This window comes from Canis lupus, chromosome 13, assembly GCF_011100685.1.
Source record: "Canis lupus familiaris isolate Mischka breed German Shepherd chromosome 13, alternate assembly UU_Cfam_GSD_1.0, whole genome shotgun sequence".
Classification (NCBI taxonomy): Eukaryota; Metazoa; Chordata; class Mammalia; order Carnivora; family Canidae; genus Canis; species Canis lupus.
In genome coordinates, this window is record NC_049234.1 from 56,080,283 (window position 1) to 56,101,437 (window position 21,155).

General features: G+C 32.3%; 1 protein-coding gene across 2 annotated transcripts in view; it reads right to left on the minus strand.

Annotated features, from left to right (window-relative positions):
• Positions 1–811: 811 nt before the first annotated feature.
• Positions 812–21,155, minus strand: part of TECRL (trans-2,3-enoyl-CoA reductase like) — a 115,750-nt gene continuing 95,406 nt past the window's right edge. The window contains exons 10-12 of one of the 2 annotated variants that reach the window (XM_038556192.1): positions 20,307–20,392; positions 19,748–19,793; positions 812–1,807 (exon numbers count right to left, since the gene is read on the minus strand). In XM_038556192.1, the coding sequence (XP_038412120.1) occupies positions 1,740–1,807; positions 19,748–19,793; positions 20,307–20,392 (200 nt within the window). In that variant the 3' untranslated portion in view covers positions 812–1,739. Of the gene's footprint in view, positions 1,808–18,238; positions 18,882–19,747; positions 19,794–20,306; positions 20,393–21,155 lie in introns of those variants that run through there. The other variant, XM_038556191.1, reaches the window with a different exon arrangement.

Below are 21,155 nucleotides of genomic sequence, written 5' to 3' on the forward strand. Positions count from 1 at the left end.
TTTGACCCAGGGCGCGATCCTGCAGTCCCGGGATCGAATCCCACGTCGGGCTCCCAGTGCATGGAGCCTGCTTCTCCCTCTGCCTGTGTCTCTGCCTCTCTCTCTCTCTCTCTGTGACTATCATAAATAAATAAAAAAAAATAAAAGTAAATAAATAAAAGTGTTTCTGTCCTTCAGAGAAGCCACATAATTCAGTGAGCTAGAGGGAGAACTAATTAGTTCTAATGTGCTCATTTTGCCAACAAAGCTATTTGTCAATTCTATCTTTACATTTCCATCATCATCCCTTAGGAAAAAATAATCAACCAACACTTTCATGTAATGGAAGAGTCAGAAAGAATCAGGGAAAAAACACAACTCAACTAAAGTTCTAAAAATGAAATATGTTAATACTGAAAATATATAAATATCCACATTTTCATATAATTTCTCAATTCTGTATCACTACTTTTTGAAGCTAAATGTTGAATTGGCAAATACATTGGCTCCATGGTTGAGCATCTGCCTTCGGCTCAGGGAGTGATCCCATGGTCCGGGATCTAGTCCCTCGTGGGGCTCCTTGTGGAGAGCCTGCTTCTACCTCTGCCTGTGTCTCTGCTTCTCGCTCTCTCTCTCTCATTTTCTGTCTCTCATGAATAGATAAAATCTTTAAAAAAATAAAAAGCTAATTTAATATTTAATGCTAATTTGAATATGAATTTAATATGTGTTAGATTTAGTATTTATGTATGTTTCTAAATAGCAGTACCTAAAGGATGTAATATTTTACATAGCTTTATAGTCAAATGACACCCTTATGAGGACTACAAGATAATTATAAGATATATTTATTGGAGTAAATTAGCATGGGTATGTTTCATAGAAGATGAAACTAAGTTATACACAGGCAGGTTAATCTACATTTTGACAGATATTGAATGAAAACAGTAGATATTATCTTGATTCCAGTAAATTGTTTATATCACTGACTTATGTTCTTTAATTTGGACTTTATTTGAATAGTTCTTTGTCAGAATTATTTATTCTGTTATTACATGTTTTGCATCCTATGGCAATTACCTTTGATGTGTATACAAAGGAAACTAGAGCCTACAATTGGTTTTAGGCTTTAAGCAGTAAGAAAATAATGTTAAAAATTATATATTTATGTTTGCTTATTTGTGATTTACCTAAGTATTTAATTATTTTGAATCTACCAAATTTCAAATAATATTTTTAAAAAGATAATAATTCAATGATGGTACTAGATACATAATGCTGCATCATAAGAATATCAGTAGGGGTGTAAAAAGTCATCCTGAGTTAAAATTGAATTGTTATTAACAACCTTTAACAAGTGACTTGAAATATATCAGCAAATCACATGAAGCAAGCATACTGAAACAATAACTAAAAGCTACATTCTTCTATATCATATTATTCCAGTTGAAGAGGCATTATTATTTTTTTGTTATATATGAGAAATCTACCTTTACTTAGCTAATTTAATTTTGTCTTTAAATAGTCATTTTTATTACTTTCTTTTAAAGTCTGTGCCTTTTTATCTCTTCTCACAGAATTGTTTAAAGAATCAATATTTGTAAATAGCTAGAGCCAGACTTACTGCAGGTAAGTTTTAGAGGTTATTTACTTCTGATATTGACAAACAAAGGAACAGAAGGTTGAAATTCACATTTGAGAACATGGAGAACAAAGCCTATTAGTCAAACATTTCTTGAGTAACCACTCCATACGTTGTGCTAGAGTTTAGAGTTTAGAGCGAGGTGAAAATCAGACAGTCCCTGTTCTGAAAGATATTCTCTAGTACCTGAAAGAAATATTTTGATAAGATTAATATATATTTTGCAATCATAATAATAAACTAGTAAAGCCAACATTTATTTATAATGGACCAGAAATTGGGGTAAACTCATTACTTTGCTATGATTTAAGCATTGTTCTCCTCATTATACCAAAACCTAAAAATCCTAGTCTTATTGATATAGGAACGAGTTAGGGGCAGATGGGGCTAGGCAGGGAAAGATCAAGGAAAGGGCCAAAATCAGGCTCCCAGAAATCTGTGGGCTCCAATGAGCCCCATGAACACCAAATGGCCCCAGAGTCAAGCTCCTACCCATCCCAATAAAACAAAGATAAGACAGAAAAAATAGGTAAAAAAATAAACCTGGCTCCCTAGCTCCAAAACTTTAGGGAGTATCCCCCTTGTAGAAGTAATTGTAGAAACTTACCAGACCACAAAGAAATATGTAATTAAGGTGTTATCAATAGTCCCTGCTCAAACCAAGACTGCACAAGAATCCTAAGGCCATAGGCTCCCTGGCGAGGTTCTCAATAAATGACTGCCTGTTAAAGCTCTCAGCGGCAACCCTCCTGGGACTCCTCTGACTTCTGAGAGCTTTCTCTGTATCTCTGCTTAATAAACTTCTATTGTTTTGCTCACTCTGTTGTCCATGAGATTCATTCTTCAACTCTGTGAGACAAGAACCGAGCTCTCCTGTATCATTATTAAATATCATACATTTAATAAATATAAGACCATAATTTGAAGCCTTGTCTGACTAACTCTATTTCTTTGACTTTACAAAAACAAATAAAGCGGTATATATACATGATATAGGGGAATAGAGAAGGAAAATATAAAACTTACTGGAAGAGGGAAGTTTTGGAAAGGAATTTGTAGAGATGATAAACTTTGGGTTAGGTCTTGGGTATTGCAAAGAGTTGGGATGAAACTTTATAAGCAGATACTTAGAAATATTATATTATGATCAAGGAAGTATAAGTGATTGTTGTAGCTGAGTGGCAACTTGAAATACCTATGACCTGATTATGGAGAAATCTATATACCGAAGTAACTAGCTTGCATATATATTTGAAAGTTGCTAAAAGTAGATCTTAAATGTTCTCACCTTACACACCCACAAACTTATTATGGGAGATGACAAATGATTAATCTTATTCTGATAATCATTTTGCAACATATATGTATATTCAATCACCATATTGTATACTGAAAACTTACACAATGTTATATGTCAATATCCCAATAATGTTTGGGAAACATAATCCAAAAATCAAAATCAAACCAAAACAAAACTGACCAGCTTGGTCTTAATTCTCATATTGAGAGAGATTCACTTAATGGATTTCAATAAGGGAGAGACATATCCAAATAAACATGTGATATATGTCACTTTATCCATTTTGTTGGAAAAGTGTATATTGACTAGGAGTGGTCTTAATAATGTCACAGAACATGAACATTAACAACCACAAAATACGGAGATAACAACAATTTATATCATGTATTTAAGAAATAAGTTTAAATATACATTTTAAGCCAATAATATATACCTTCTATGAAAACATTGATTCCAGCCCTACTAATTTTTTACAGTGTGATTGTGAACAAATTATCCTATTTATCATAGAGTCTCATTGTCAGCACTATTCATATTTTTAAGTGGGTAATTTTCAGTGTGTGTATGTGTATGTATGTATGAGGGGAGGGGTAGTTGGAAGGGTGTATCCTGCATACCATAGGGTGTTCAGTGTTATTTCTGGCTTCCACTGTCTAAATGTAGTAACCTTCTAGTTGTGACTACCAAAAATGTTCCCGAATATTGCAGAATATTTCCTGGAGACCTAAGTCGATTCTGGTTATAAGCCACTGCTTTCTACTCCCTCTAAACTAAATGTCTTCAGCAATAATATGGAGATCTTATACAGAAATAGATGGTTGGGAATATTAAATTAAAATATGTAGTTCCTGATTGTCATTTGATGCTAATATTTATATTATGTTTTCTTTATAATATATGTTAATATATAGAGGTGGTTTATTTTCTTCGTGAAATATGTGTAAATTGTGTATATATATTTCACAAAGTGTTACTTCATTAATTATATTAATGATTAATTAATTATATTTCTCTCTACTCGTCAAAAAAAAAAGAAATTAGGGACAAAGGAAGTTGTGATTATGTTAGATTCTTTGGGGATATGGAAGATGCAGAAGACATGATAAACTAAGGTCGGTAAGTACAACTCCGTATTTTGAGATAATGTAGAAAACAAAGCTCCAAGAGGAAACAGTAATATTTCCTATACAATTTGAAACCATTGAATGGATTCTCTTAAAATACAAAGAAGAAATTACATGAATTTCCATTCATATAATTAATGTAAATAAATCATAAATGTAAGGGTACTTTTTATAACCATAATTGAACAAATAATCAGAGAAGTAAGAGGGATCAAAAGATGTTAAGAAGATAGAGGGTTATCTAGTTCTCTACTTGATGCAAGTAAAATTCCACATTATTGCTTTCACATCATAATACCACATTGGGAGCTAGAATTTCTACATAGGAATTTTGAGGGGGTATATTCAGTTTACAACATTCAGCCTGGATAAAAATTATTAAAATTAGGTGTGCTTTGAAAATTTCTTGTTTTATATACCTAGTTTACACTTAATATTTAGATAGTCTCAATTTTATAGCATGAATGTTTTATTAATAAAACTCATTGTTGATTATATCTATATAATATTTATGAATTCTAAGTATTATATATGTGTAGTTATAATATTTTTTCAAAGATGCTAATTCAAAATTAAAAAAATAAGAAACTTAAAAAAAAATAAGAAACTTTAGAGATAAAGAAATTCATTGTTTCTTAGAGTAAAATACCAATTCTTTCTGAGTTTGGAGCCCTAAATCAGTTACAAACATGAACAAAACATGGACCTATTACACACATGAGTACACATAAACATATATCAACTTATTTTTATATGCTAAAATGTTGGGTATTTTTTTAATTAATGAGTCCACATAGTAGACAAATTGATCTTTGCAGAATATGGAGAATGTTTTAGGAAGTCCCTGGCTCAGTAGAATGTTATGTAATTAATTAGCAGCCACTGCATATAGGCTCTGTGGCCTAAAGATCACTGAATGCTTGAATTCCCAATTGAGTTCAAAAATGATATTAAAAGCTAATTTTTAATTTTCAGTTGCAAACTATCTTGTAGAATTTAGCATGTTTTGTGACTTATGTCCTAGACTCATTGGAATAAAACAATAGCAAACTAAAATACATACATATATTTTTAATTTTAATAATCAAATTATTTATATGAATTAATATTAAATAGGTTCATGCTCCTTCATAGTTTTGAGCTGCAATCTTTCAGAGACTTTAGGGATGGATTAGGATTTTTAATCCTCTTTCCTGTAAGAATTACAAATTTATCAATTCTCTCCTTAAAAGAAAAAAAAAAAACCTAAACACAAGATCAAGCACTTCACACATACAAGTAACAAACTCAATCATAAACCCACTTTGTTGTCGATGAAGAGAAAAACAATCTTGTCAGTTTTATTTGGTCAAATTTTATCCCTTTACTCATGTTGATTTGATTCTTTACTTTGAAGTTCATGTTGTTATTTAGGAAAAGCCTTTTGTTCTACTGTTTTATCATTTGGAATATTTAATGCAATTCTTAGTAAATTTTCTTTTCTAAAAATCATTTTTTAATTCTATGTATACTTCAGAAATTCCTCTACTTCATCAATTATTTTGTTCTAACTGAATTGTCTCACCACACTGTGTAACTTTTCATCATACTCTAAAGAAGGTAAAATGGGTTCTGTGGGGGATCCCTGGTTGGCTCAGCGGTTTAGATCCTGCCTTCGGCCCAGGGCGCAATCCTGGAGTCCTGGGATCAAGTTCCACATTGGGGTGTGATCCTGGAGTCCTGGGATCAAATCCCACATTGGGCTCCCTGCATGGAGCCTGCTTCTCCCTCTGCCTGTGTCTCTGCCTCTCTCTCTCTCTTTCTGTCTCTCACGAATAAACAAATAGAATCTTAAAGAAAAAAAATGGCCTTTGTGTTCTCTCTCATTTTTATTGGGAAAACCAATAGAGATTAGGATTATAATTTTATCTAGATACCAAAAAATTAAGACATGTTTTCCTATTTTACCTCCATCATTGTGTAAAGCATAAATTACTGTGATATTGAATAGGTAAAGAAAGTGAGCCTCATAAATATTTACCAAAATAGACCCATGTTTTAAAATGCTTAAATTTTGAACTTGTAGAAGATGGCTTTGCAAATGTTTGAATGCATCATAAGAGCAATAGCATTTCCTAATAAATTAGAATTTTTTTCAGTAATACATACAAATTTTCACACATGCAAATAAGCCAATGTTAATTGCTTATAATATATATTAATAATATATTATGGAGTTTTAAATATGCATAGAACTAAAATTCATAAAAGTCTAGTAGTTTATATAAAATGTTCATAAACTGCAATATTCACATTTTTTCAAGTTTACAAGAATTTACCAAATTAGACCATATGCTGTGTGTATAACAAAGTCTCAAAAAATTTCAAAAATGAAAAGTGTAAAAGAATCATTTAGAGTATATTTTCTGATCACATGGAATTAAGCTAGATTAAACAAAACATCTGGAAAAGAACCCCAGATTCTTAGAGACTAAAAGCTTACTCTCAAATAATTCATGAGTCAAATAAGAAAAACATAAATAAGACTGTATTTTTACTAAAATGTAAAATAATAAATGATGTAATTTTGGGATATAGGTGTGGTTTGGTGGGATGAGGTCCAGAGTCCATGACCAAGAAATAATTCTGGAGACATCTTTGGTGCAAAATGTTGGTTTTATTAATGCTTAGGGGCAAGATCCATGGGCAAGAAGAGTTGCTCCCTAGGGTTGTGAGGGGTGGGTGATTATACACTTGGAAGTTGGGTGAGGTAAATAAAAGGGAGGTTTCAAAAGTCTTTTCATGGTGAATTAGGGACAAATGGGGCTACTCAGGGCTAGGTAGGGAGCCACGGAAGCAGGCTCACAGAAGTCCCAAAAAATGCTGAAGTATAAGGAAACCAGAAATAAGGGAAAAAGCCAAACCACCCTGCCTTAGGTGTGGGCAGGGAGGATGTCTTTTTTATGACAGGCATCTGTGACCAAAAAAGAATAACCAGACCCTAAAGAAGAAGTAAGGCATTAAAGATATTATCACTAGTTCTTACTCGATGATATCAATAGATAATGTTAAAAGATTTAGGTTCCTTGGTTGACTTCAAATAAAACACCAACCCCACAAATCTTAAGTGGCAACCCTGTTGGGACCCCTCTCACTTCTGAGAGCTTTCTCTATATCTTTGCTTAATAAACTTCTATTGCTTTACTCACTTTCTGCTGTCCACAATATTCATTCTTTTACTCCATGAGATGAGAACAAAGCTCTCCCATATCAATAGGGTAAAGAAGACTCACAGGACACTGGAGGTCTTGCCATGGACAAGCTGTTTTTCCCTCTAGCAAGCATTAACATTAAGAAGATATGAACAGAAAATTTACCAAAGAAGACCTTATACACATGGCCAACAAGCACATGAAAAAATGCTCCACATCACTTGACATCAGGGAAATACAAATCAAAACCACAATGAATTACCACCTCATACCATTGAGAATGACTAAAATTAACAAAAAGGAAACAACAAATGTTGGAGGGGATGTGGAGAAAGGGGAACCCTCTTACACTGTTGGTGGGAATGTGAACTGGTGCAGCCACTCTGGAAAAGTGTGGAAGTTCCTCAAGAAGTTAAAAATAGAACTGCCCTATGACCCACTAATTGCACTACTGGGGATTTACTCAGATATACTGATGTAATGAAAGCACCCCAATGTTTGTAGCAGCAATGTCCACAATAGCCAAACCATGGAAGGAGCCATGAAGTCCTTTGATAGAGGAATAGATAAAGAAGATGTGGTCTATATATACAATGGAATATTACTCAGCAATCAGAAAGACTGAATACCCACCATTTGCTTCAACACGGATGGAACTGGAAGGTATTATGCTGAGTGAAGTACGTCAATTGGAGAAGCACAATCATCATACGATTTCACTCATGCGTGGAATATAAGAAATAGTGAAAGAGATTATAAGGGAAAGGAGGGGAACTGAATGGGAAAAATTAGGAAGACAAATTGTGAGAGACTCCAACTCTGGGAATCAAAGGATGGAAGAAGGGTGGATGGGGGGATGGGGTAACTAGGTGATGGGCACCAAGGAGGACACTTGATGGGATGAGCAATGGGTGTTATACTCTACGTTGGAAAGTTGAATTTAAGTAAAAAAAAAAAAAGACAGTTGGGAACTTCCTGGAGGGATGTTACATATATCCCATCCAGGAGTGGGGATGGGGGTTGCAGGGTGTGAATTTGTGCTTTGTCCTCAGTTAGCCTCCAGTTTCCTCATCAATAAATGCATGACATATCAAAGCTTCAATGACACATCAAAAGCTGTGGTTAGTGGAACATTTATTATAAAATTTAAAATGTTGAAAATTATTTGAACTCCATTCTGAGGAAGCTAAAAAAAAAAAAAAAAAAACTAAAGAAAATAGAAGAAAAATAATGTGATCATTACCATAGATGAAGAAATCCTTTGAGAAAACTTAATACTCCCATCGCTTAGGGGCCAAGTGCAGGTAACCCCAAGATGGGCCACTTTGACATGAACATTATTTGATTTTAAAGCAACCAAACCCCAGCAGATTCAAGAAAAGCTGTTTACCTCCCCCTTAATTGCCAGGAAGACAGCTATTCTTTTTAAATTTTATTTATTTATTCATGAGAGACACACAGAGAGAGAGGCAGAGACACAAACAGAGGGAGAGGCAAGCTCCATGCAGGGAGCCCAACGTGGGACTTGATCTGGGGGCTCCAAGATCAGGCCCTGGGCTGAAGGGGCGCTAAACCACTGAGCCACCTGGGAAGACAGCTATTAACAGAGATCCCTCTTTACTTAGAAGCTTATCTACATAATAGGGCAACCTTTGTTTTCCAAACAACTCCTTTCACCTTCTTGACAATGATCTTTCTCCCCTTTGTATCCTCTGGTCCCCTACCCTTCTCCTGGGTGTATATAAGTATCATGTTGCCTGTCTTTGGATTTCCATGCCTGTGTGGATTCCCCATTTGTATGCTATTAAATTTGATTTTCTCCTGTTAATCTGTCTCATGTCAGTTTGATTCTTCATCCAGCTAGAAGGACATTGAATAGTAGAAGAAATTCTTCCCCCTCAATAATCATAAACATTTAACAAACTAGATATAAAAAAATATTCTATAATCTGATAAGGAATACTTATAGAAACTTTTAAATCACTGATAAAACATTGGAAATGTTTCTCTGAAGTAAAAATGAAAATTATCTATCATTTTATACAATATTGTACTGAGAATATGCATGTATACATATTTGTGTGTATATAATTATTAGAAAAAATAATGTAAACATTTGCATGTTATATGCCTTGACAATCCAAAGTATCTCCAGAAAAGCATAAGAAATAACACAGATTAATAATAATAATGATGATGCAGCAAATTCTGAAAGGTAGTATTTAAAAAAATAAGTGGAAGATTAAAAAGATAAGATAGAATTTACAATACTGATAAAAATATTTAAGATAAATCTTTTTTTTTTTAAAGATCTATTTATTTATGAGAGAGAGAGAGAGAGAGAGAGAGAGAGGCAGAGACACAAGCAGAGGGAGAAGCAGGCTCCATGCGGGGAGCCCAACACGGACTCGATCCCGGGTCTCCAGGATCAGGCCCTGGGCTGAAGGCAGGGGCCAAACCTCTGAGCCACCCAGGGAACCCTGTTAAGGTAAATCGAATGAAAAATGTAAAGATCTCTACATGGAAACAATTTTATTGATAGAGCATAAAGACCATCTAAGTAAATTGAGAAATTGTGAATTATAAAACCCAGTATTGCAAAGATCAATTTTCCTTGAATTAATCTATAGATTCAACAAAATTCCCATTTAAATCTCAAAAGATTTTTTAATTTACAAAGTGATTCTAAAATTCAATTAAAAATGTAATGGCCCACAAATGACCAAAATAGTCTTTAAGAAGAAAGGTAGGGGATCCCTGGGTGGCTCAGCGGTTTTAGCACCTGCCTTCAGCCCAGGCTGAGATCCTGGAATCTCAGGATTGAGTCCCAGGATGGAGTCCCAGAATGGAGTCCCACGACGGGCTTCCTGCATGGAGCCTGCTTCTCCCTCTGCCTGTGTCTCTGCCTCTCTGCCTTTCTCCCCACCTCCCCCGTGTCTCTCATGAATAAATTAAATCTAGAAGAAGAAGAAGAAGAAGAAAGAAGAAGAAGAAGAAGAAGAAGAAGAAGAAGAAGGAGGAGGAGGAGGAGGAGGAGGAGGAGGAGGAGGAGGAGGAAAGTGAAGAGGTGAAGAGTTAGGACAAACATCACTGGGAAAGAAGATTAAATGAAGACAAGGTAAGATTAGTGCAAGGTTAAACCCAAAGCCAAACAAAAATAGCATAAGTCTGACCATGACATAAAATTGTGAACCTCTAAAATAGACTTACATATAGAGTCACTTAATTTAGAAAGGTATAAGGCAATGGACAATTATTTTCTTTATGAATAGTATTAGGACATTACCTATCTACACAATAAAAATTCTGGCCTCCATCTTACTCTGAACACAAAAAACATCAGTTCCAAATATATTGGAGATCAACTGTGAAAGATAAAATATTAAGATTTTTAGCAGAAAACATAGTTGAGCATGTTTGTGACCTTGGAGGAGGCAAAGAGCCTTTGAAAAAGACACAAAGAGCAAGAACTATACAAAAAAAATGACTATATTAATACTATATTAATGTTAACTATATTATATTACATATTAATGTTAACATTACTATTAAAATATGCATTGAGGGACTAGAAAAGCAACTCACAGAACAAGAGAACATATTTGGTAGGTTCATAGATCCATAAAGAAATAAATGAAAGAGACAATAGAGAGTAAGTAGATGGATATAAAACAAGGAACTCACCGCTTAAATACTGAAGATTTTTCTACATATCAACAGAATAGAAAACTCAATAGCTTTTTGAGTAAAAGATAAATGGTTCCCAAGAGAGGACACCCAAATGACTACTAAGCATGTGAAAAGGTCTTAACTTCACTAGACATCAGAAAAATGCAAATTAAATACACAGTGATATATCAGTACATCCCCAACCAAATGCAAAATGGAAAATACCAAGTGTTGGAAGAACTGACTGCATGATAGTCTTTATTAAAGCTGGAAAATAAGCATACCCATTTCATAGCAATTCAGCTGTTAGATATATTCTCAATAGGCCTGTGTATATATGTTTACTCAAAAAAGTACAAATATGTTCACAGCTGCACTATTTGTGATAACCTAAAGCTTGAATTTGCCCAAATGCCCATGAAAATTAAAACTGATGAAAAAAAATATCAAAAGGGATAAGGTATCACACACATAATTAGAAGAAAAATAGGCAAAAATACGTACAACAACATTTATTATCCTTGTAGGATTTGAATAAAAAAAATACACAAGAGTTTTTTGCAGGTCACAAAACCTGCAAACTTAACTTGTGCTCTCAGAAGCCACAAGTTTTACTTTTAAGGAAGATAATGTTTAGAAACAAGGTAGCATGAAGTGGGCAGTGGGTAGGGGTCTTCCAGGCTGCTGGTAATGTTATGTTTCTGCAACACTCTAAGTATACTTAGTTTGAAAAATTTATTTATGCTTAGAATAATGTATACTATTTGGCATATATATATGTGTGTGTGTGTGTATATATATATATATATATATATATATATATATTCCAACAGAAAGTTAAAAAATATTTAATTTAAAAGAGTTCATATTATAAAATAAATTATATATGTAGAAACTTAGGCATATAAAATCACCTGAAGAGTTCAATAGATGTTAAGTAGATTAGGGATTATTTGAACATATAAAATATGAGGAAATATATTTGGAAATGACACTAGAGAAAAAAATGTAGGTACCAGCCCATAACATTACCTTATATTATTTATTGCCCTGGTTTTTTTTCCTTTCAATTAGAATAAAATCTAAATATTGGGATACTTGGGTTGCTCAGTTGGTTAAACTTCTCACTCTTGGTTTTGGTTCAAGTCATGATCTCAGGATCATGAGATGGAGCCCTGTGTCAGGCTACATGCTCAGTGCAGAGTCTGCTCGATATTCTTTCCCCACCTTCTCCCTCCCTCTTTTTCCTCTCCCTGCTCAGACTCTTACCCCTTCTCTCTCTCTCAAATAAATAAAATCTTTTTAAAAAATCTAAATATTATTCTCTTGGAAATTACCTTGATGCAATTTCTTTTTGTGTCTCTTCTTACACGTATTCTTATATTCTATAGCAGAATTGAATTTTTTAGAATCATACAACAAGTAATTTAACATTTAGACTGCTCTATGGGCCATGCAACACATGTCTTCAGTATTTCTCCAAACACTGTGTGCATAATTCATTCTTTTACTAAATACATTCCATTTATACTGGATGGCTTACTGATCTTCAAGCATTCCAAGTATTTCCTGTCTCAGTGCCTTATGTATGTCAATTTCAGTCGTCTAATATATTCTCTCTGCAATCCTTCACCTTGCTAAGTACTCTGAATGTCTGATAAAAGGTCATCCATCCCCTTACAAAGTAAATTCTTGTTCACACCATCTGCTTCATCTTACCCCTCATATTATTTTACTTTCTCATAGTACATAATTCATTTCCTTATAATATCGATCACAGTCTAAAATTGGTTTGTCACTCACTGAATTGTTATATTCTAATATTGTACCTCAAATAGAATGCTCCAAGAAAGAAGAAATCTTATTTAACTTGTTCAGGAAAGCTCAGACCTGGTTTTTGGATAGCATACACTAATAAATAAATTTAACCAATTAGTAGAAATTATGTTATATAAAAAGTAAACATCGGTCATTTAATTCAAACGGGATTTTATGATACATGATTTTTGAGAGCAATAAGGATTGACAATGATTTGAATGGACAACAATTTTCTACAAGAATATTAGGAAAGGATATTAAAGGTTACTTACTGCAAACATCTCATTTTATAGATAGGAAACCTCATGTCTAAACAGGTAAACAAACTTCAGCCAGTGTCTGATATTTCACAATAATTCCTAAGTGACTTATTTTTTATTTCTATAAACTTCTTAAAGTAATAGTAATTGGATTTAAAAAAAATCCTTAATGGCATTATGTATCCGATTGTATTCTCTTTGGAATTAGCCAATAGATAAAGTGTAATGATTGCCTCTACTTGGAGGTTCTGTCAGAAAGTATGAGAGAGATTTTGGAAAATAAACCATCCAGTGAATGGTCAGTAAGTAGGAAATCATTAGAGCAAGAATGAATTGTAGGTAAGAATTTATCATAGAAATAACATTGATTTCCAAGGCAGTAGAATGACAAGATACATAGGAAATTATGTTTCGTGATTGCTTTGAACATTTCTTATATTTGTTGTAAAGAATAAAATTTTCCAGGCACCAATCTTATAGGACATCATTTCTCAAACAAATTGTATGTAAATATGTCTTCTATATATCTTCTCAATGAAATCAACCTGGGATGATTATAGATTCATTTTTTAAAATATTTCTGAGGATTTTTTTCTCACATCTTTTAAGCACCATCATCAAGCTAAAGTTAAAATCCAAAATCTCATTTTAGCAGGAAACTTCTGCCTCTGGAAATGCTTTTATGCATTTCCTCAACCGAACCTCCTCTGAAGGAAGGCTAATTATAGGCTTCAATATGCACCTGGGTGAAAATTAACTTTTAAGCAGCCTTTAAAATAAACGGTTTTTAATTATTATCATTATGCAAAAGCTGCATAAATGCCTTTAATTGTGCTTATAAAGTAACATTTGCTATAATCACCTTTAATATCCAAGAGCAACATAAAGGTTTTCTTTTCTTTTTTATTAAAATTAAAGTAGAAAGAACCCTTATTATGGATTCACAGGTCATTTTATTTTATCTTATGAGAGCAAATGTAATTGAAATAGATCAGCTAAAAAATAATGAAATAGATCAGCTGTTGAAACTTAACATGGACTGAATGCCAGTTACTTAAAATTGAACTAAAAATATCTTGAAAATATGTTTAATTACTGAAGATTAAAGGTCAATATACAAAATATTCAACTATAATGTTGAATTTTATGATTTGATTATTCTAGACATAACATTTCTACAGAGAAGATCAAACAAGCACATTAAAAAATTAGAATATGCTTCATTTATTTAAAAATTAATATAGACAAAAAATTGAGACAATATATTTTTTCTTTTAAGAAATGACAGTGCTTAAAATGGCTCTGTGCGTGTGCCTGTCTGTGTCTGTGTGAGTCAGAGAATAACTTTTGTTTCCACAAACCTTACTAAAAGACAAAATGTACTATAGGTCTATTTTTATTCAAAATTAGCCAAAACATTTTTAAAAAAACAAAACACATGCAAACAAACCAAAAACACCTATAAAATAGCAGCTTGAGGTAGACATGATGAAGGGGTGGAGAGCAGAGGCAGTATGCTGTGATAATTTGGGGTGGCATAACAGCTGACTTAACTTTTGTTGTTTTTCTTTTGATTATTTTCCTTCACTAGCTACTTTTTATAAGGAATGTGTGAAAGATGAAGATGTGGTATTTTAAAAATACTGTTTGCAAATTTTATTTGGGATTAGAGAAAGTATTATTCCAGAAAATTATTTTAAAAGTAGTTATTAGAATAATTATCAGAGTAAATGAACTGTATTTTTAATATTACATGTAATACAAACCCAGAAGATTCTGATGTTAATTTATTTACTCTCATATGATTAATTGCATTCATTAAATTGAAATTTTATTGGCTACCATTCTTAAAGACTTCAAATGGAAGTTTTAAAAAAACTATAGCTTAAAAAAAAAAAACTATAGCTTTGCAGGGATCATAATATTTGTTGAATTAAACAATTTGGATAGAGGCTGAAATCTGTGATTATATTTTTTGCACTCCTACCTAAGTTTATTTCTAGCCTTTGTTGGGCCTGGGGACTTTACTAGTAAAGACACAGTGAAGACACAGTTGATGAAGGGACATATGTGAGATTCATTTCCCAACCTAGTCTTTTTACTTTGCATGGTTTCAGCCTTCTAAAGACCTCTTAAACTGATTCATGTCTAGATGTGTGGAAAGGATTTATAAAACATCAAGTCAATAAATAACTCAATCTATGAAGATACCATTGGACATGAATTTATAGATCTATATATTTCTCAGAAAAAAAAAGATCTATAACAGTTAATGGTATATGTTTGGTTTTAGACTTTAGGGGTTTCTGTTTTGTTTTCATAAATGGTATGTTCTACAAAAGTGATAGAAATGAAGAGCAAATGCATTAGAAGATATTACAATAGAGAAATGGCCTGAGAGAAGATTGATCATGTGAATCAGATTCTCAGTTCCATAATTTTTGAACAGGTATTTACAGTTTAAGATAATGTTCATTCCTTTTTAGCTTTATCCGTATAGTCAAGTGAATAAAAAAAAAAAAAACATAAAGAAACCTTAATAATGTCTTTAGATGTTTTAAATCAGAAAGTAGAAAACATTTGGAGAACTTATGTATTACTTTGGAAAGTTCATGAAAATATAACAGCATTCTATTTTTATGTTGTTTTTATTAATCATGAAGGGCTGGTAGGCAGTTCTATATTGCTATGTCAGTTAATGGAGAAGAAATACTGATTTTACATGTTTCCATTTGCCAAATATAGTAATAAAAGACACAGTCATTGTGTCCCTACAGAACGTTTTTTCTTTTCAGTTTTTCTTCAAGTAAACTTATCTGTTTAAATATCTTATTTGTAGAGTATCCTGTTTGCTGAGGCATCATATCCACTTACCTTTGAAAAGACTTTAGGAACAACAATGTGACTGCTGAGTACTGATTTACATAGAATAATTATTATTCTTGTCCGTTAAGGACAAATTCTATGGCCTGCTTTGAAATCCTAGGATAATAAAAAGAGAAGCCCAAATATTTTGTTTTGTTTCATTTTATTTAAATTTTTATTTAATTCCAGTTAACATAGAGTGCTATATTAGTTTCAGGAGTACTATACAGTAATTCAACAGTTCCATATACTCACCATGACAAGTGCACTCCTTATCCCCATCACATGTTTAACCCATCCCGGCCCCTGTAATCATCAGATTGTTGTCTTTACCTTTGCTTGTTTGCCTTGTTTCTTAAATTCCAAATAGGAATGAAATACTATGGTATTTGTCTTTCTCTGACTCTTTTCACTTAGCATTATACTCTTCAGCTCTTTCCATCTCATAGCAAATGGCAATTTGCATTCTTTTTTTTTTTTAATAATATTTTTTTATTTATTTATGACAGTCACACAGAGAGAGAGAGAGAGAGAGAGAGGCAGAGACACAGGCAGAGGGAGAAGCAGGCTCCATGCACCGGGAGCCCGACGTGGGATTCGATCCCGGGTCTCCAGGATCGCGCCCTGGGCCAAAGGCAGGCGCCAAACCGCTGCGCCACCCAGGGATCCCAGCAATTTGCATTCTTATTTATGGCTGAATAGTATGCCCTTGAGTGTGTGTGTGTGTGTGTGTGTGTGTACCTATACCTATATTCTTTATTCATTTTCTCCATTCATCAATTGATGGACACTTGGGCTGCTTCCAAATCTTGGCTATTTTTAATAATGTTGCTGTGAACATAGGGATGCACATATCGCTTTGAATTAGTGTTCTTGCATTCTTTGGGTAAACATCTGATAGTGTGATTATTGGTTATACTTGCAGCATTAATGTTGATAACAAAATGGTGTAAGTGTATCAGGTCTTATCTTTTGAGGTAATAATTCCTCCAGGAAATAAAAATGAGAAAGAAATTATTTTCAAGAAGCAGTTCATAACCCATTAACCAAGGTGTGACTCCCAACTGTAAAGAAATTATTGGTATGAGACAAGTATGAGGGAAGACAGCACCATGGGAATAAAAGTGTTTGTTCTATATGTATCCCATCCTTGTTCCATCAAAGAGTTTCTAGTCCTGTAAGAATGTGCAAACTTCCCGGATTGGCCCCAGTTAGGATCTAATCAAGAAAACATAAACTATTCTTTGTTTTTCAACAATAATAATTATCACAGGTGGTTAATTAACATAGATCTATTAGGTGTATGTGGTTTAATGCATTAGTACCTCCTTTGAAGACTTTTGCATGATTCTATGATATTTTGCTGAATCGATATTAGGGGGTGAAAGTTGGTCGTCTTCCTCTGAGATAATGTAATGCTTGTACATTTGGGAATGACAGAAACGTTTTTTAAAAATTGCTTTTGTTATTTCTTGAATAATTTGCCACATATATTATGATAAATATCCACAGAATGTATACATGCCTACATTTACCAAGGATATTCTATCATATATGTATATAATCTAACAGCTTTAATGAGGATATTTTGATCTATTTGTAGAAATTGGAAAGACTCTAGAAATAAACCAATCTAAAGAATCCCAATTTTAAAATTAAGAAATTCAGAATTTATTTTTTTAAGATTTTATTTATTTATTCATGAACGACAGAGAGAGAGAGAGAGAGAGAGAAGGAGGCAGAAGCGGGGAGAAGTAGGCTCCTGATGAAGCTCAGAGCCTGATGCAGGGCTCTATCTCAGGACTCTGGGATCATGACCTGAGCCAAAGGCAGACATTTAACGGACTGAGTCACTCAGGCACCCCGGAATTTCTTTCTTTTCTTAAGATTTTATTTATTTATTCATGAGAGACAGAGAGAGAGAGAGAGAGAGAGAGAGATTGAGAGAGAGGGGCAGAGACACAGGCAGAGGGAGAAGCAGGCCCCATGCGGGGAGCCTGATGTGGACCTCGATCCTGGGATTCCAGGACCACAGACATTCAGCCGCGGAGCCATACCAGGCGTCTCCAGAATTTCTTTTAAATGTTTAACTAATGTGTTCTTGACTTTCATGATATCTCTTTGTCAAAATATATATGCGTTTTCACATACACACTCACACATATGCAGACAAGCTTTAAGAGGACAAAGGAATTAAAATATGTAAAATAAAGCAAAAAATATTTCCACTCTTAATCCCCAAATATCTCCAATATATTCTATCATCACATGTTATCAATTTGAAAATACATATTTCAATATATATTTATATAAATACATGATTTATATGTAAATATAAATATATGTTAATATGCAGTATATATTCAAATTATGAATAATGTCTAGAAAATATTTTTAATTCTTTTAATTTTGTAATTGCAACATACAATGTACATATGAATAAATAAATATGACACAAGAAATTACATGTTTCACTTTTAATATAGGTAGAATTTTCACAAGAAATTGAAATATACTTCTCAAAGTTGAACAATAAAGTAAGTAATAAATTACTATTAAAATGTATGCAATTTAAGTGACTTAAATGTCACAATTTTTTACTTAGGAATTCAGGTATTTTACTTGTCTTAAGCAAATAGTATTATGAAATATTTAATAAAGTAAGAAAATCTTGTTCAAGTACCAATCTTTTAAAAATATATTGGATTATATTTTTTATTAATTATACCTATAGTTTCTACTTTTTATTTGCCTTAGGTTTATTATTCTAAATTTATCTAAATTCTAATATAAATTTTTACTCAGTAAAAAGTACTGTTATTTTTGAAATTCTGTTACATTATAGTCAACCATTGACTAAGTCTTACTTAGTGGGTTTATAGACTGTTTTTCTACACATTTTTCCTACAGTATGAATGGAATCATTGCTGACTTCCTATGCATATAAGAATTGAATTTCTTCAAATAAACCTTATGTTTCTTTTGTGCCCACAGAGACATCTGGATACTCATCAGAAGTGTAAAAACCCCAACTAGAAGAAAAAAGAAATAAGTATCCTTTCTTATTTCTATGATGCATAGAAAGTTACATTTAAAAAACTATCATATTTAGCTCTTAAAATATTTCTCAATTGTTGCATACTTCTGAATCAATTTTCTTTACTTATATTCATTGCCTAGCATAATATATATTCAACCACTTTCATTGCATGGTTGAATAAACATAGAAAGTACATAGCAGAGATCCAAATAAATTCACATTTTTTTATATCCCACTGCTACAAAGTATTTCCAAATAAAGAATTTTTATCTCTTTGAATTTTTCAGTAATAGTTTTCTGTATGTATATAATATACATCTACACAGACATATGGCAAACCACATTAATTATGATTTTAAAATTTTATACAGTGGAACAAATAATGGATGAGATGATTGTAATGGTTGTAACACATATCTTTTCCAATACATGCAGCTGATTGCAATTTAACTCTCTTATGTGTGTTAAAATGCCCAGCATTTAAGATTACACACTTATGCTCCTAGTCTTCCCTTCAGAGACATTATGAGCACTTGAAGGACACAGCAATACACGTCTGCATTTATGCATAACAGAGTTTCAAGTGAAGTGCATTATTACCATTACTTTTTATTAATAAATTCTTGTTGTTTAATATGTTTGGGCTACTTTTTCTAGGTTGGATTAAGCCATGATTACCTAGAGATTTTTGTTTCATTATATTTTAAAACTGCTAAAAATATCCAAAATAAAAAATAAAAATAGAAGCATAAAATCCTTTTGCAAAAATGCCAGACTTTACCGCTATAAAAACTTGTTCTCAGAAACCGCTTTTCCTAAAGGTGCATTTACCTAAATATGAAATAACCTAGGTCTTACCTGGCAGTGTTTGTGTCATGACTGTGAAACTAATCCATGATCCAATCTGTTAGGTTAAAGAATAAATTAATAAATACCATTTGTGATATTACAAGGTAATATGAAAGCTTAAAAGACAGTAAGAAAACTATAGGTAGAAATAAATTTCTCCCAATAATAATTTTGTTTTTAAATATGATAGTCATAAACAATCCCACAAACAGCATCATATTCATAAAACAAAATGGAGCATATTGTTCCAAAAACTGTAATGATAAAAAAAAAACAGAATTCTGAAACATCTCAAGATATTTGATATGGAGATTGTAAAGTTTTCTTTAAAAATAAATATATGTAAAAATATTCATTTTTGCAGGGAAAATTGTGGTTGAATGTTCCAATTTCCTATGCCTATAACTTGAATTGAAATATATATCATAATTTATAACTCTGTGCCAAATCTACAGATAAAACATGTATATAATTATATATATTAAACTATAATATATGTAAATACATAAACATGCATTTAGTATATCATATAATAAAGTGTAATTATTTATAGGCATAAATAGCATACCTCATAGGTGTAGTTAGGACATGAAACCAGGAAAAACATCCATGTGAAGGGGTTATAATTTGGACTTGGAAAACAGGCATTAATTCCTTTTAGAAAGAAGAGTAAAGTATCAGTGATGCTACATATTGCAAATTTAATCATATATGTATAAATATAATTCTAAATTCTCTAGAACAACTTATACTACATAAAATGTCATAATGTATTTATAGAAACGTATTTCCCAAATTACTTAGAAAAATCCCAGTTTCAAATATTATGACCTTTTGACTCAGAATACCTGTCATTTTTTATGTCTACAGCTATATTGCTATAAAATTACAGAATATACCATGATAATCAGTTCTTTAAAATTTAATATGTAAATATTATTTTGCATAATATTTGCAGTTGAATTGCATACTCAAATCAGTAAATGTGCCTTAACAATTGCATGCCTTTTCTCTTTTAGTTTCAAATAAGATGTTTTTGGTTGAGATTATTAAATACTTCAAACCTCCCTTTCTATTTAATTAGCGAAAATCCAAAGGGAATTTTACAAGGATGTTATTTATATTAAGAAAGTGTGAAAATCTCTCAATAGAGGATTGCAGTGAGTATCAGCATAGTTAATATTCAGAAATACCACATAAATTATTTCTGCTCAGCAAGCATGATTGTTATTTACAGTTTTCATTATACTTAGCATATTGTCACTTGATTTTTGTGATTTTTTGCCTTTCAATTTCTTTCAAGAAATATTTTAGATAACAAATTTATAATGATTTCAAGTTGAACTTTGAGCAGTGACATTTGTAAAAGTAAATATGAATTATAAAATCACTGTTTATTCTCCATAGCAAGTTTAAT